Below are 17,471 nucleotides of genomic sequence, written 5' to 3'. Positions count from 1 at the left end.
TGTTTTTGAAGGTGGTGGTGTTGTCACATCATTAACATTGCTGCTGTTAATTTTAGTGAAAGTATTTTTAAGCACAAAATAGACTGTAATGGATAGATGAATTCACAGAGGTGGTCGTGGGCTAGTAGAATACCAATAATGTAAACAGATTGCATCCGTAATGCCACTAGAGATAAGGACTTCTGTGCATGTCCAGCGGTGTGTGAAGCTGAACTGATGGTTTGGTGCACGTGCTGGGGGGCAATAAAAAAAAAAGAGATTGGATTAAAAAAACAAAAACAGAAAGAGAGAAAAGTGAAGATTTGAAACCTGTATCTCTGATCATTAACACCCTATGGAGATCTGTGTTAAGCAGCCTTTAACAGTTAACTAAAGGAAAGATAAACAGTTTTAACGAAATTGAGCTGAGTATTAAATTTGAGATACCATGCACACAAGAGTACTAGAAAGATTACACAGTTGAAGGTGTTAGCAGAATAGGTAAAAAGCAAAGTCAGCCTAATGAACCTAAGTCCAAATAACCCAAATGAAGTGGGTGACAAAGAAAATAACTCGAGTGCTTAGGAAGTAATCTGTACCTGGTTGGTAACAACAGTGAAACGTGATACTGACATGCACTGATGATACCAGAAAGCACTGAAGCCTGTGGCTCATCGTTTGCCAATGTGTCAAATGAAACTCATAATTGCTGCTGTCTCTGGGGCAGCGTGGTTGGCGCTGTGTTGGCGTGGCAAGGAGAAGCTGCTTGGTATACAGCTGTATCCATTTAGCTCTGTGATGTTTGTGTGTGTCAAGATTCTTACGTAAGGATGGTCGGTCTACGAGTGAGGCAGCTAAAAGTTGGAAAAAACTTTTTTAGAAAAGATGATTTCCTTTTAAAATCAGTGAGGGTTGATATGACGGATGTCTCCTTGAGAACTGATTACTTATGGACTACCATTCAAATATTGTTCAGACCACTTTCAGCATATTTAGTGTTATAAAAGGTGATATCAGCAGTTGTCTTGATAGCTACTGATAAATGCATTTTGAAGTCAAGAGATGTTCTTTTGTCAGTCTTCAGTTTGGTGGTAAAAATCCTGTGGTTGTTTCTGTATCATTTTGGAAAGTATCTTTTTACTTCAGAGCGTTAGTGCCATCTTCATAGAGTCTTTGATGACTAGTGTAGACACGGGATTCGAAATTGTTTTCGGTGGTGATGTAGGTACACCTTAATATAGCAAACCAGATTAGATAGGACTGCATCCCACTGCTTGGCTTTGTGGTTTGATGTAAAGGAGCAACGAGGGATCAGGTAAATGAATGCGCTGTTTCTGCTGGAGACAAGAAAATTTTCAGTACCTGTGTGCTACTTTTATTTTATTAAGCTGTCATGTGTCTCCCATCTTCATTCAGACATAATGGGAAGATGGTTAAACCAGAGCAATGACACTTGTACAATCTTGGTGATTGTTAACCTATTTCCTGTAGCTAACGAGACGTGATTACTGCACCGTTCTGCCCTGCAGTTGTCATGCTGTCCATTTTTGCCAATCTTTTCAGCTGATCTCCAGGCACTGCTGTTGGGAAGTTAAACGCTGTGTTTATGTAAGTTGCTGGCATTCTGTGGGAGCACTCAAATTAAGATGTTGGGTTGAAGGCTCCTACCCACCTTAGAGAAAACAAAGTGAGGGTGGAAGTTGTTTCAGCTTGTTCTTCGGCAGGAGCTTGTTTCTCTGCACGTACAATGTGGGAGATTGCAGGGGTAGTGGGGGACTGCACTACTTCATTTGTGCAAAAGCTGACCCTGGTTCGGTACTGTTTGAAGGAGACTTTCTGGCTGCTGCAAAGCAGTCTTCTGTTCAGGGTTTTGACTTTGCTGGAAAGAGGTGACAGAACCACATAGGTGCGACCATAAAACCTTCACTAGAATATTCATGTGGAATAGTGATGAACTGAGAGTGTCTAGAGAGTGTGTGGTACTAGTAATGAATTACTTTGAAACATTCATATCCCATACTTGAGCAAGGCTTGCACGTGTATGATGCCTCCAGGTTTCTCTGACACGGTGTTTTTGAAATTCCTCCTCCCTTCTCTGAACTCAGGAAGATGCATTATGTTGGTGGGCAGTTTTTATTTGGACATGAGGAAGTATTACTTTTCAGAAAGGGTGGTCAGGCACTGCAATGGATGCCCAGGGAGGTGGTGGAGTCACCAACCCTGGGGGTGTTCAAGGAAAGGCTGGATGTTGTACTGAGGGACGTGGTTTAGTGGGAGCTATTGGGAATAGGCGAACGGTTGGACTGGGTGATCTTTTAGGTCTTTTCCAACCTTGGTGATTCTATGATTCTATTTTCCCCCTTTCCGCCCTAACCCGTGAGTTAATGTAGTTAGAGCTAAAGAGTAAGTACAGGAAGACAAACCTCTTGCAGGGAAACTGCAAATATCTGTATCCTCATTTTGCCATTGCAGATTTGCGTTTGCCATCAAAGTGCATGTTGTGTCTCCTTGTCCACACAACTTTTCACATGTGCATGGCAGTTTGAAAAAAGTGAAATTGTTATATTGATGGAAATCAAGAGAAGTTGTTAATAAGTTTCCTCTGATTTTGTATTTGGTTCAACTAAGAAACTGTCACACGACAGTAACCTTTCCAAGCGACTGTGTTTTGTGTGCCCAATTGTTCTCTGGTCTGTCATCCCACCTAACAGTGAAGTCTCTGATTCTGATTGCTAGAACCCCTCTGATTGCTGCGGGAGTTATTGGTGGCCTCTTCATCATCGTCATCATGGGCCTGACATTTGCTGTGTACGTTCGACGCAAGAGCATTAAAAAGAAGAGAGCGCTGCGGAGGTTCCTGGAGACTGAGGTGAGGGTGTAGGTAGTGGAGGAGGCAATCTAGGAAATGTTTTTAAGCATAACACTTGTTCTTCGTTCGTCACATACAGCAGGGGGTGATTGCTACTGTCTCCCTGTTCCTGTACTTTGAAGTGTGTTTATGATGTTAAATCAGGGTTCCCCTCTGCAGGATAGATAATCAGTCTTATAAATATAATTCCGTAGCGATACTTCAGTAAGGCTGTTTAAGAAGTGTTGTTTCCTGTTGTATTTTAAGGATCCTGCTCCCTCTTACTTCCACTCTAGAGCTTGACAAAAGGGTTTATGCATCCCCAGTCTGTTTTCCTAAATACCTTTATGCCTGCTAGAATTTGTGTTGCTTGTTGAATACTGTTCAGGTTTATAGAAAGCTGAACTTGATGCTTTTAGGTATATTAACCTTGCCATCGTAGCAGCCTCCACTTAAGCAGAAGTGATTTTAAGCACAAGCACTGGCTTTGGCAGCAGCTCCTGTTCTTCATTTGCTCAGATAAAAGCTGTGGCTGGTGGTATTTCTCCTGAGGGAATGAAGTCTTAATAGAAGTAGTAGTAGAAGGTCTTACTGTGTGGGGAGGCTTGCCTGTGAAATGGAAGGTTAAATCAGGAGTTTCTTGAAATAAGCACACACAGCTTCAGCTCCCTTCTCTATTTCTAGCTGGAGGTTATAATAAACCAATCTTTCTCTTGGTCGTAGTAAAACTCTTCAAGCATATTTTTAAAGCCCACAATACTACTACTCCTAGCCATTCCTGCGCTGATGGCCTGCAAGTCGTATATATACAGAAGCATGCTGGCTTGCTTTCAGAGGGAGCCTTCTTTCTTTGACTAAGTTAATACTGGACATCTAAACAGGAAGTGAGAAAGAGAATCCTTAAGTGCAGCTTGCAAATAATTTCTAAGATCACCTTGTTGCTGTTTGGTTTCATGTTTTGGTACTCGAGTAATTTCCAACTATTGACATTCATAACCGAACTAAAGTAGTCTGGTCAGCAGGTAAGTAGTCCATGGTGCTCAAAGAGCCATAGCAGGAGTTGTGAAACCACAGAGCAGTTAGCCTTGTGAACAGACTACTCTGAAATACTGCAGGGGTGTGAATCCCATATGGGCAGGAGTAGTCCTGAATTATTTCTCCCGTCCTGTTAAAGGAGCACACTGTTTTTCATTGTTTAGAGTATTGTCCTTTTCACATATTTTTTTTCAATTTACTTTTAAAGAACCATTGCTTTTCTGGCAGACATGGTACAGTATTGATTTCTAAAGTCATTTTTGACAGAATGGTGGCTTGTGGTTTATTTATGAAGTTTCTTGGGACACGGTTGCTTTTTTGAACAAATTACTTAATTGTGGTTGTTTTGTTTTTTTTTCAACAAATTAATGGTTGCTAAAAATTGTCTCCTTTAAGTTGCTTTCTCCTTAAATTTGTCCTCCTATATGGTACAGCAGAAGTTGAGAGGAACAGACCCTTGTCCAAAACAGAATAAGAATACGATGAGCCATTAAGTCAGGGTTATTTAAAAGAAATATGACTAATTTAAGAGGCACTAAAATGGGCAAAAATACAACGTGGTCCACTGATAATAAATGCTGTATTTCTGTCAGGCAGGAAATATTTATACTGCCTCTGTTAGCGGAAGTCCTTGGGTGCGTTATTGTGACACCAATTCAATTTCCAGTTTGTAGTTCCATCATGTAATTCCTGGTGGAAACGATTACATTTTGAGTGAGGATTTTTTTCATACTATTGCTCAGTTTCTCAGCATTAGATTGTTTTCTTTAAAAGCAAGAGATTCCTCCAGGAGTTGTTATATCAGCACTCTTTACTGTCTTAATCCAGTGTTTGGCTGGATTGGTTGTTTCCAGTATAAACTGCTCGTGGATTTTCACACTTTGAAATACTAAACACTGTTGGACTTGACTTCGTAGCTTGTGGAACCCTTGACTCCAAGTGGTACGGCACCCAACCAAGCTCAGCTTCGCATCCTGAAGGAAACTGAGCTGAAACGAGTGAAGGTTCTTGGCTCTGGAGCCTTTGGAACAGTATACAAGGTAAGAGTCTTATCTACAGCATTGATTAGCCTTGTTTAACCTGTGAACAGTGAGGTTCTGACCTCGTTGCTAGTGATACTCATTAGTGGAAGTTTTTCAGTAGTTTCAGGGAGTTCAACATCAGATTACAGAATAAAATAATCCATATTTTGTTTAATTTTGTGGGAATCAGTAGGTGGTGAAAAAATGTGCGTCTTCATGCTTACATCGTTTCTTGTAAAGGCAATTGTTGATGAGAAAACCAAGAAGATCTAAGGATGCTTGCTGGCAAACAAACCACCCACTTACATAAAGGTTTAGTTTTTATGTAAGAAATAGTTTAGTGAGACTTTTTTTTTTTTTTTTTTTTTTTTTTACTTTTAATAGTTTATTTTGTGTATTTTCAGTTTTGATGTTCAGGATTGAACTGCATAATGTGACAAAATACATCAAAAAGAATTAGAACAGTGAAATGTTTATGATTGTTGTCTTATTAGTCTTCTGTCACTTTGCCTTATATTTCTAGGGTATTTGGGTCCCCGAGGGAGAAACCGTGAAGATTCCTGTGGCCATTAAGATCCTTAATGAGACCACTGGTCCCAAAGCCAACGTCGAATTCATGGATGTAAGTCATTTCGAGTCTTGGGGGGATCTTTCTTGAGTCCACAGAGGTTGTAAAGAGTAATTCCTGCCAGTTGTTTTTCTTAAATAGCAGAAGGAGGTTGTTTCACAGGAGCAGTACCGTACTGATGGTTAGCACATGCTACAACATGATGAGCTATGCACAAAAGCAGCTGAGTTTCAGTAGGGACATGTCCTTATGTTACTCCTAGACCGGCTATCTCTGTGTTAATGGATTCTGTATGGTAGCAATACTTTAAAACAATGAGCACCAAACAGTAAACAGCTGGGGGTAGGTCAGTGCTGCTTCTCTGAAGTAGAAGAGCTGGATTAATCGGTGCAGGACAGTGCTTTGCCCTGGTCAGATAATAGAGTTGTGGAACCCTAAGCATGTGGTAACATCAGTGCCAAAACAGTGAAGGGCTGGGTGTTTCAACATGCAGATGCCACGAACCTCAAGATGTTTGGGTTTTGCTTGTACATCAGTGGAAGGCTCGTTACTTCTGTCTCATGTGCCAGCAGTTTTCCATTTTTATGGCAGAGTGTAGAGATGAGAGAAGGAATTTGCAGGGGAGCATCTTGCCACCTATGCAAGTTTTGCTTGTGTAGAACTCTCAGGAACAGAAACTTAACTCTCTTCTGCTTCAGTTTCCCTGAGAACTCAGCACTGAGTCTGGGAGCAGTCAGCAGCAGTAAAAACATAATAGGGAGGGGAAAAAAAAATGCCCATTTTCAAAATTCCTTGGGCTTTGCTAGTCTAAAATACTGTTAATAAAAGGTCAAGATCATCATTTTTATGGATGTTCTGTGTTCTGTCTTTTGCTTTGTGTCAAAATTAAGCCTCATTGGCACTGAATGTTTGTGTCCAAATCAGAGGCAGTATTTTGACAAATAATAGCAAATTTGCATTTTATTTGTAAAACTCTCCTGTGAACTTGAAAATTACATAGGACTTGTAAATTCTGGAGGTCTGTTCAGTGTACAGCCTTAATTTGATAAGCATTAATGGGACTATAAACCACAAGGAGACTGTACTCCCATTATATAACCTACTCCTACATCTAGAAATTAATAACAATGTGCAGTTACAGCTCTAGCTGTTTCAAGCAAATGATCACAAGTTCTCACAATGGAACTGAAGCTGTGTGTAGACCAAGGTGCTTCCTACGCTTTCTTCAGGAGTGCTGCGTGTGCATGTTTGTTGATGACATATAATAATCGTTGTGTACAAACACACAAAAAAAGGGCTCTGTTTGGATGAAATGAATTGTACTGAAGCGATAAAGAAGATGAGATGTTTGCTTAAAGGACAAAATAATGGTCCATGGCAAAGCTCCAGGAAGAGATCTGGTGTTCAGTGATCCATCAAAGTGGATGCTCAGGGAGTGGAAGGCTGCTACACCCAAACTGCATGTGTGCTGTTTGATGTCACCAGACAGTATGCAGATGCCTTTTTCAAGTAGATGGAATTGGTATTGCCGTATGGAAGTCACTGGAAGCGTGCAGTTGGCACCAGATGAAGAGCTGACCTTCTGATGGAGAAATAGTAGTAATTGCTCTTTCTGTGATAGTGATTAACCTTGAAGCACATCACAAAGAACGTGCAAGATCCTCCTTAAAAGACCAAGTTGGTTGTTCAGGGGTTTTGTAGCACAGCATCATCGGCTGACTTAATTCACTGGACTTCATTTTCCTCCGGTGTGTGCATCTGATGAATGGCTCAGAAATTGAGACTTTTTCTTGGATACTGCAAATATTTTAACTACGTAACAGGCAGCCGCACTAGGAGAGGTTTCTCTTCATACTGACATTGTCTCATGAGCCTCTGATCTACTAATAATCAGGTGGAGGAATGGCGTGGGTTGTTGTGAGTCCTAAAGGTCAGTAAAAACCCGAAGATTACTTTTAATCTTAGCTAAAAAGAAGTAGACCCCATCATCAACTGATAGAGGTAATGGTGAGAAGGACTAACTTGCTTCCTATCTGTGCTGCCCTGGATATGCGTGCAGCAGTCTGTAACATTCCTTGCTGTACAGAATTGATGGGAGGGCAGACGATTTCCCTCTTTTGAAATAATTTTTCATGCAGAAGTACAGAAGCTCCTGCCATCCTTGCCTTCTAACTCAGCCATCTATTTCCTGAAAGAGCTGGCATTTTAATAGGTAACTTTTATGTAAAAGAAGGGCCTAGAAATTAGTTATGGTTTTATGTGACCACTGCTTTCTGTCCCAGAAGGGATATAATTTTATACTGGTAAGCTATTATGGGGAGATATTCTTCAATGGGAGATATCTAAGTGAAGTTGTAGTAGGAAGCCTTTTTATTCCTCGTCACTCTGAGACTTTGGTCAGTGTAACTGCTGGATGAAATTATCTATTGGCGTTATCTCATTAGGAGAATGCATGAGTACATGTGAGAGCACAATCCATTGGCTGTGCTTTTAGTAAGAAGAATGGTGTGAATGGCCTTCATCAAAAGCAGCTATTTTTGTTTTTTTAAGTTGTATAGGAGCTAACTGCCATTGGGAGCGTAATGGGCATAATGGACTTGAGTGGGATGTCTGACAATGTTTCAGTGGGAAGGGGATGTTAATGGGAAGGAGGTATCATGAGTTATCCACTTGACTTAGCTTTTTTTTTTTTTTTTGAACTTATTAAGTACAGGTGAGCTTTTGTTGGCAGTTTTTACTCAGTTGTGTGTGCTTGTACTTGCAAGTGAAGCTTAATATTCCCTTTGGAGAGGCTGTGGGAGATGTAAAGCCTCTTGCAAACACTGGTGTCTGTACACAGTGTAGTTGAACACTTCAATGTCTACAGCAATAGCTGGTAGAGACAGTCGTGGCGTGTTCCAATGGCTCTGCTTTATACTTGTGATGTTGGCAGAATGTCTTATAGTGTTCTGAGATCCCACTGAGTGTTATGCTGGAAGTAAAGAAAAACAATTTGGCTGCTGGGCTGTCATTTCAGCACCTTGAACATCTGCTAATGGGTCTGTAATGACTGTAATGATATAATGTATGGTGTTAGCACCTCCTATAGCCAAACACCTCCCACCAGGGGATGATGAATTGGCAGTCATCAAAAACTGCATTTCCTATTTGGAATTTTTCTGCAGGGAATGGCAGCAGAGTCTATTTTGTGTTTTCAGATCCCCAGCTACCTTTCTTTAACACTGTTCCCTGCTTTCCTTCATGGTTGCTTTTTCTCTCTGGTAGTTCTGTGTCTGTCACAAGGCAAGACAAAGCCTCCTGCATATCCTAAACCGCCTTCTCCAGGGAAGCAGCAGAATGTGCATGTGGACTGAAAGGGGTATACTCTTTAAAACTTAACAGAGGTACTATTTTTTCTTAAGTTTCAGTTGTTGGTCATTTATCTCTGGAATAATTTCCCAGGTTAAAGGATTTCCCCTCAGGCACTGAAATGGTTTCATGTCTAGGGTGTTTTCATTTCCCTGCTGGGTTTGCCACACCTCACGGTCCCCAGAAATGCCCTGAAATTTCAACTCTGAGTATGAGAATGCTTGCTGCTGCTTGTGTGTCTGGCAGGGGAGCTGCTGCTGGCATCCAGAGGGAAGCTGTCCTGCCCCTCACCCCATGGCTGGCAGCTGTAGGAGAAGATGAGGCTGTTGGGCAGGTAGGAGAAGGCTTATTATGAGAAAAGTCAAAATAAGCAGCTGAGTGGCTACTTGATAATTGCACAGGGACTTTTCATTTCACTTGTGAAAACAATTTCCTCTCCTCGACCTCCAATTATTGGACAGTTACGATTGTCTGTTAAGTTAAGTAGCCTGATCGGGTTTAACATCAAACCACATGCTCAGCAAATAATGTCATACATTCCAGAGACACACCGCAATTGAAAGTGTGCCAACCTATCTTTGAGGCTAAGAAATATCTTAAAATGATTGTGTCTTGGGGGAGCAGACAACTGATGAGACCTTTTCCTTCCTAGCCCTCTAAGCTTAGCGCTTTCAGGAAGTAATCTTGTGAGCTCTGATTCTGTCCAGGGTTTTGATCCACTTACAAATTTAATCTATCTTCACAGAACTTAAGTGCTCCATTGTCTGTTAGAAAATAATTAGAAGCTGCAAGCACATGCCTGCATACACAGAGTTCCTTGGAAGCCCCTGAGCTCATTGAGATGAAGACAGTTTGAGTGATGGTGGTCAGCTGATACTGGGCCAGAAGCTAATAATAGAAGGCAGCGCTGCTTAGCTAGGTGGGAAAGTTAACTTGGGAGAAATTAAACTGAAGGGTTTGGGATTTATGCTTGGAAATAAATTTCCCGTTCTCATTTGTTTCTTGGTAAGAGAGCTTCAAAGGCAGTTGGTTTCTTTTATGGTTTTATAATTAAGATCTAGGGGGATTCTTGATTTATTTTTTTTTTTCTTAGGCTTAATGTAGTTCCCTGCCACCTCCAGTAGCAGTATTCATTGAGCAGGAGAGCATTTGCCAAGCAAACTATGAAGATAATAAGTGACAGTGACCTCCACTAGGCGTAAGGCAAACAAATCAAAGCTGCCTGTATAGAGAGGGCCAATGCACCCATCCTTTATTCTGTCACATTTCTTTGTTTAATGAACTAAATGAGCCAAGCAGTCAGTCTTCATGTACTGTGAAAAGATGAACTTCTCCTAAATTGTGAGCCCCTCTTATGTATTAAGACAAGTGCTGAAGACGTACCAAATTTAGGCTTGGTTCACAGGTTTCAAGGGGAAAAAATCATTTATCAAGGAGGGTTTTCTCTCGCGTTCTGCTGGAAACCAGGAGGGATCTGGTTAGCTCGAGTTACCTTGTTTCTCTAGTTGTCTGGAGGCCACTTTGGAAAGTACAGCTGGATGGTCAGGTCAGTAGGGTGAGAGAAGGCCTCTTGTTTCCACTATTTCTAGTAGACATAGGTCCTAGGCTGGAGATACAGATATCTTTTCTCTGAGGGTCCTTCTAAGATCTCGCTCTTCATTATGAGTGTATGGGTGACAGCAGAAAGATACTCACCTATCCATCGACTTCAGCTTAATTCCCTCGTGCTGCCTAACAATGCATGTGAGCTGGATCCAGAAGTCTGAAAAAGGCAGCGCTGCCTTCAGAGGTCGAGTGGTACGTGCAGGCACTTCATAGTCCTGCCACTGACTGCAGGGCTGCTTGGGAAATAGCACCGAGTTAATCCTGAACCTCGGTTTAAAGGTCTGCTTTAGGATCAAATGAAATCCTGTGTGGCAGCAGTGAGATGTTTTCCTTTATCTTCCCCTTCTGTCGTTTATGTAAACACCCTTCTTTCCAACTGGCGTAAAGGGCCCCTGTAAGAATAGCAACTAAAGAACAGCGGTGTTGCTGCCTTTGCCTGGCAGTGCTTCAGCTGTGATTCAAACAGGCTTTCTTTCCATCACGTTAAGTTGCTGCGGATGGGAGGCGAAGGGGTGACCGAACTCATCTGATTGTAGATTCTCTTTTGTTCGGTTCCTCTCTTCCTCCCACTTACGCACGCTGTAAGTGTAGCCACTTAGAGGGGAACCTGCCTGCCTGTCAGTTCCAGGCACAGAAGCTCACTGTGATTGCAATTACAATTTCCAGCTTGTCCAGAGATGCCAGAAATCAGGCTGTCCTTGAGAACTCTGCATACTGCGTGCAGGCCCAGAGAGTGATCAGCCGCTACGGAAGCTGGGAGTCTGATCACTCCTGAAGGTTAACTGCTTTTAGTCCTTTGAAGATTAACTGCTTGAAGGACACATTCACTGCTGTTTCCAATAGAAGCAGTCATTCTCTTAAATATTTACTTCAGTAATTTCTCCTTCCATAGCATGTATTTGCCTGTGGGGGTGCGTGTTCACTTTCCATATGCAGGAGCATGTGTCAGTACGGAGAAAAGGTGAAGTCTAAGCACAGACAGACAAGCTAGGCTATTTGGAAACAGTCCTGCTGGTGTAACGCTGTAACTGAGACATACACTGAGGGAAGGAGAGTAGGGAGGACTTAACTAGTGAGGTCTTGCTGCCAGGAGAGCTGTGGGTACCCCATCCTAGAGATGTTCAAGGCCAGGTTGGATGTGCTCTGGGCAGCCTGAGCTGCTGGAGGCAGCTCTGCCCTTGGCATTGGGGTTGGACCGGCGTGGTCTCAGAGGTCCTTCCAGCCTTAGTTGTTCTGGGATTCGATTGCTTGGAAATCCTGCACAAGTTGGGAATATCTGGGAACGGAGAAAGTAAGTGTTAGTTTAGTTTGTTCTCCAGAAAACAGTTGTAGATTAAATTAAGCTACTAAAACTTGTCATGAAATGTTAGTAGTAGTACTGGTTACAGAGGGCATGCGTATGAAGGAAATGCTTTGTACCAATCTATTAAACTTCATTTTCATAGGTAAGAGGTACACAGCAACGTGGTTGATACCTGTTGATTTTGCTTTGAAGTGTATGTTTGAGCAGCTGCTGAAATAGGAAGACAGGTATTTGCATAGCTGCATGTTACAAAGATCAGGAGAGGAGAGCTTTGGTTGCAAAGCACTTCAAAATTGAACAAGCAAGGGGTGGGAGTGTGAGAAGAAAAAAAAAAAAAGCAAACAAAAAGACCCACACAAGTCCTTTAAAAGCCGATTACACTTAAATGCATGCAAAATGGCCTTCCTGAAACATAAGCAAAGCACTTGGGAGCACCGGAATTCTTTGCAGAACCTTCCTGACATTGTCACGTATTAAGTACAGGCGAAAAAAACGATGGCAAAACTTGGTGAAATGGCAAATTATTGAATAACATCATATGTTATGAGGAGAAACCGATTCAGATAGCCAACTTTATAGCAGGCTTTGGCACTGAGAATTGGGTAATTAATGCTGACTTGAGACGAAGCGAAACTGAAAGTGTTGAAGGAGCTTTGCAGTGCTTTGCATTTTTTCTTTGTGCCACTTGCTCACATTAGCAATGTAGGATAGGAGCAAGGTAATGTTTGAGTTTCTGAAGTGCAGTGCTTATGCTTGAACTTTACCATACTGATTTAAAAAAGTGAAATTAAAAATCAGGTTTTTATGAGCCCTCCGCTAGTAAAAAATACGTGCCATTTCTCCCAGCAAGCCATTAGTAGCTCAAGGTTAACAGTGGTCCTAATGAGGTTGTTGGAAAGATGAATAAGAAATAACCTGATATTTAAGTTGTAGGAGCTGGCTGTAAAACTGTACATATATGTAAGCTAATCATTTTTTAAGAATGCTTGCTTGTGGCTTACCTCCGTGCCAGATGGGCAGGCTGTTACCCATCGGATTCCTGGTGAGTACCGGTGCTGAGGCTGTACATGGGCAGTAGCACAGGCTGCAGAGCCCAGATCAGCAGCAGAGCACAAACTGAGTGAGAGCAGAGGGTCCTGGAGCATCAGTGTGTTGTATTTATCGTGTTTGTTTTTGTACTGCCAGAGTGCCGAGTCAGCTTTAAGCTGAGGGAGAGCAAGGGTGTGAGGGGTTGAAATGAAGGAATTAATAAAAAATAATAATTAAAAAAAAAAGGACAGCTTTACACACACAAATACCCTTTTGTTTTTGTTTTTAATAGAAATGTAAGGCTGGGGATGTGCAGGCTTGTAAGAGCCGAACTTGAAGTATCGCTGTGGAAATAAGTTTTGTCTTAAAATCTACCAAGGAAATGTAGTTAGGAATATTCTTCTCTTATCGTTTTGTTGTACAATTGTTTTCCCTCCTCAGTGCTGATCCTGCCACCTCTGATACATCAGCAACTGTCACGAGCGTACAGAAATGGAATAATTAACATCTGTTCATATTAATATTCCACACATGATATACAGATGGTAGTCGGCTGTCCCTATCGCTGCCTGTCACGTAGTTGCATGAAATAAGAAAGGGAAATCTGGTGCATGACTGGGTTGTTGATGATCTTGGTAATATTCTGCCAGTGCCTTTTAGGCTTAAGTACAATAACCAGGGTAAACAGAGACGGAGCTGAGGTCACGACGTGGCTGTCAGATCACAGAGCAGTAATTGCTGGTTGGAAATGCTTGGTCCTCTGATATTGAAACTACACTTCCAAAAATAAAAAGATTTTACACAGCAATATTTTCTATATTAACTTTGGTGTTGCTGCTTATTGCAGTATATGTCATTGCTTGGCCCTGGTAAGATCAGAAACCCTTTGTGCTGTGTAACCATGGTGAGCTTTTCCCTGCCCTGAGAAACTTCCTATCAAGATAGACACAACGTATAAAGGACAGAGGAATTATTTATTTTTCATATTCCCTTCACAGATGGGACTCTGTGAATTGCAAGATAAATTTCACCGTCTCTGAAGCAAATTCATTATTGGTTATTATTATGTTTTAAAATCACATTCTGCTTTTAAATGTTTACTTAGAAAAGCAGGTATTGTATTGTGGAGGGGGGGAAAGCTGTTTTCTCTAATTAGTCACTGTAAACGTGTCTGTAATGCTCTTTTCAAAACACCTCTTGTTATCACTCGGTGCTTGCCAGCAAGTCAGGCATTTCAAAGAAATGGGACTACAAATTAAGGACAAAAGAGAAATTTGGTGTTCTTCCATTAGTTATGTCTAAGGTAATTACAGTTGTTTCGTGAAGGATTCTGCTTTATATAAAGAAGTTACTAGCTGAGTAGATAAATCAGCATTGTATCACTGTATGAAATAGTAGACCAGGGCTTACTGTTTATTAATGCTTTGCTAGGAAATGATTTTGCAGTGTTTGAGCAAGTAATTACTAGGATTTTTGAGCTGTGTTAACAGATGGCATCTGTATTCAGTTTGCTCAATCCTACCTTCAGAAGTGTTGGTGAGTGACTTGCATAGGGACATTCTATGGTATGGAACAGTATAGATGCTATGGTTGGAAATGGCTGAGGTGTAGTCAAGCTACTGTTGATCCCAGTGGTAATGAGAGACTTGGAGAGCGGAGGGTTTTGTTGAACGGGGACCAACTGAGGGCACTTTACCAGGTGTCCAGGGCTGAGTGGGGTAACACCAGAGGGTACCATGCTGGGTCTCATTGGGAGTGTTCCCTGGGGTTGAGGATGCGTTTTCTATCTGTGCAGTGCTGTTTGCTTGGGTTCGGTGGCATGAGATGCATGTGCATATAAAAGCACAACTGCGTTCTCTGAATGTTTCTTGAAACCAAGCAGAACACTTGGTTTCTAAATGAGCCCTTGTTGGTTTGGATGAGTGACTAGAGTACCTGCAGGAAACTAAGTCATCAGGGAAGTTATTGAAGTAATCCAAGTGTCTGGAGAAAGGTTGGGAAGAAATGACACTTGAAATGGGGAAAGAATGTGAGTTTCTTTGCTGAAATTTTTCTTGGCAGAATTTTTAGTATTTTTTGAGTAAAATGTACTGAAAACTGTGCGTGTTAAACAAAATCCTAGTCAAATTCAGACTGGGGTATTGAACCTTTTTTGTGTGTGTGTGGTTGGGCTGCGTACAGTGGGGAGAAGGAGTGGGAGCATTGGGGAATTCTAACTGAGGATAAGCTGGGAAACGTTTTGCAGTAGTAGGTCATAGATGAAGACCTGAGTGCAGAGTGAGAGATGCTTCTGGTCCCTCTGCAACTAGTCCTCTGTTATCAGGTGAGAGCACAGTTGCCTTCTTGACAGTGCTGTCACTCAGGCGAGAACATAGATGTGAGTGAATCTGTAGGCTATTGATGTTGATGTTTACATGAAGGCTCAGCAAGCTCTCTGTGTCCTGAAACTCCACAAAGTGTTTGAGAGCACATTGTGTCACAGTGACGTGTTCCACTGAGCTGGTGCAGACAGAGCAAGAGGCAGCCCTGTGGCTCCATATGGATGTGCCTGTAGGACTGCAGACGCGTGGCAGCTTTGGATGATGTGATTCAGTGATGCCAACTCTGAGAGGAAAAAAGAAACCTTAACAATGAACCTAACAGTCCACTTAAATCTTTTTTGTTTAGACATTATCTTCCCTTTTCAGCACTTGAGTCCTGAGTGTGATGCTCTTCTGTATCTGAATGACAGACAAGGGAAACATGGAAATGAAGAGTCTATTTTCAACTCTAAAATGTGATAAATGAGCTACCTGGGCTATGGGTAAAATGTATCTTGGATTAAAGCAACTCTTCCCGTTGATAGTACACTTGATGGAATGAGGTTTCAATCTGATGCTGTCCCTTTAAATGGATCCTGAAGAAGAAAGGAGCTTTGAGTGTGTGATTATCAAGTCAAGCTTTTCAGCGATACTAGAAAATTTTAAAGCAGTGTCCTAAGACCCTTCGGAAAGGGGAGAGAGCTTGATATTTATATATTTTTTTTTCTCATCACTCCTTGAGACCTTGCCATCACTCATCAAAAATCAAAGCAATAACTCCCTTCTTTTGGAAGAAATCTGCTGCTAGGGCTGAAAATGCGTATAAGCTGGTCAGTGCTGAGGATGTTCTATTCTCCTCTTCAAGTGAGGCTGAAACAATTATTTTTCAGTGTTTTTAAAACTTTGTTTTTTGCAATTACATTAAAATAGGAGAAAGCAAAATTCTCCTGACAGAATAAAATGCATCAGAATGATGAGGTATCTTCACGTGTGATCAGCAAGTGGGGATTGCCAGTTTGAAATCTGCTGTTACTTCTCTTGATTGCTTTCCATGGAAATGTTTACATAGAGGTTTGCTGTGGTTTCTCAGCTCCTATGAACTCGTGGCTGCCTATGCATAAAGCAGAACTGAAGGCAGCTAAGAGTTTACACTCGAATCATCAGAATCAAATGTTTTCAGGTAAGGTTGCAGGAAGGCTGGTGAGAGTTGTCTTCTGGCTGGACGTTTGATGGGAAGTGTTTCTGTCGCTTGTTGTACATAAAGAGCTCTGTTCCTTTAGGCTTCAGATTCCTCCTCAGCTGTCTTAACACAGGCTCTGATGAATTGGGAGACTTAATTGGTAGCAAGGCAGCTGGGAGAAGTCAGAAGCATATGGTATGTGGGTATAACAAAATGCATCTCCCACTCCATCAAACATTCATCTGCGTCCTTAACTCTGAGCACTTGTGCTTTGCTGGAAGCAGCGTAGTTGGCCATGTCCTCAGTTTTGGCAGGACGAGAGTCACCCTACTGCTTAGTTTTCAAAAATATTTATGGAGCCGGATTGCTTCTGGAAGTAGGTGAATGTATCTGTTGCTACAAGCATATCTACTCCTATGGGAGTAGGACATTGTGCTTTTCTAGGGTGGACAGAGCATGTTTGACCTGTTGGTCTGTAATTATCACCTTCAGAAGGAGAGCTTTAAGATCACTGAATTGTACTACTTAAGAGCGCTTGGAGGAAAGTGGGGCATCTCTCTCACAGACTTCAATCATGCAGGGATATTTGCATGCATTTGAACTCAACATGAACAATGCAGGCTGAGCCTCCGGTGCTGAGTCAATAAGACTGCATAGCCTCTGCTGCGTGCAGGTGCTGTGGCTGCAACTGCACTGGGAAATGCAGCACGTTTCAAGACGTGCCACTCCAGAGGAATAAATCTCACCATTGAAGTGCTTGTACTCCAGTCTGAGTATGTAGTGACTGCTCCCTAACAAAGGGATCTCTGTCAAGCTCCTTGTTGGAAACTGAGCTTGAAAACTTTGTAAGTGTCAATTCCTCCAGTACCCAAAACCAACCAGTCAAAACCTGTAGTCTCTTGAACTGTAATAGTTTGTCCTAGCTCGGAGGAAGCACATCTCAAAAGACTCATACTGTTACGTTCTCTATTTGTTCATATGTAGCTTCTTTAACACAGCTTCCCAAAGCAAAGCAAGCATGAGGGGATGTCTTAGGGAGACAGTGGATAGAGATGAGAAGGGCCTTGATTCGCAGCTCGTGCTGTGCCTGCCAAGCAGTGTGAGGGTAGGCTTTGGCCCTGATTGTGCACTGTTGGGTTTCTGTGCAACGTTTGTAGATATAACTGTGCCTGTTGGAGGTACCGATCATGTTTTTGTGCTTGGACTATGTGTGTGGATATGTAGAAGGGTTTGTTTGTTTAATATACTTTTTCA

At 41.8% G+C, this 17,471-nt stretch overlaps 1 protein-coding gene across 6 annotated transcripts in view; it reads left to right on the top strand.

The window, feature by feature from the left end:
- ERBB4 (erb-b2 receptor tyrosine kinase 4) overlaps positions 1 to 17,471 on the top strand; it is a 500,652-nt gene that overhangs the window by 389,526 nt on the left and 93,655 nt on the right. For all 6 annotated transcript variants that reach the window (XM_052675099.1, XM_052675094.1, XM_052675096.1 and 3 more), the window contains 3 exons: positions 2,716 to 2,848; positions 4,780 to 4,902; positions 5,408 to 5,506. In XM_052675099.1, the coding sequence (XP_052531059.1) occupies positions 2,716 to 2,848; positions 4,780 to 4,902; positions 5,408 to 5,506 (355 nt within the window). The remainder of the gene's footprint in view (positions 1 to 2,715; positions 2,849 to 4,779; positions 4,903 to 5,407; positions 5,507 to 17,471) is intronic.

Source organism: Tympanuchus pallidicinctus, unplaced genomic scaffold (assembly GCF_026119805.1).
Source record: "Tympanuchus pallidicinctus isolate F22 unplaced genomic scaffold, pur_lepc_1.0 scaffold15, whole genome shotgun sequence".
In the NCBI taxonomy this organism is placed as follows: Eukaryota; Metazoa; Chordata; class Aves; order Galliformes; family Phasianidae; genus Tympanuchus; species Tympanuchus pallidicinctus.
The sequence above is the reverse complement of the archived record's forward strand: the minus strand, read 5'-3'. Positions and strand labels throughout refer to the sequence as shown.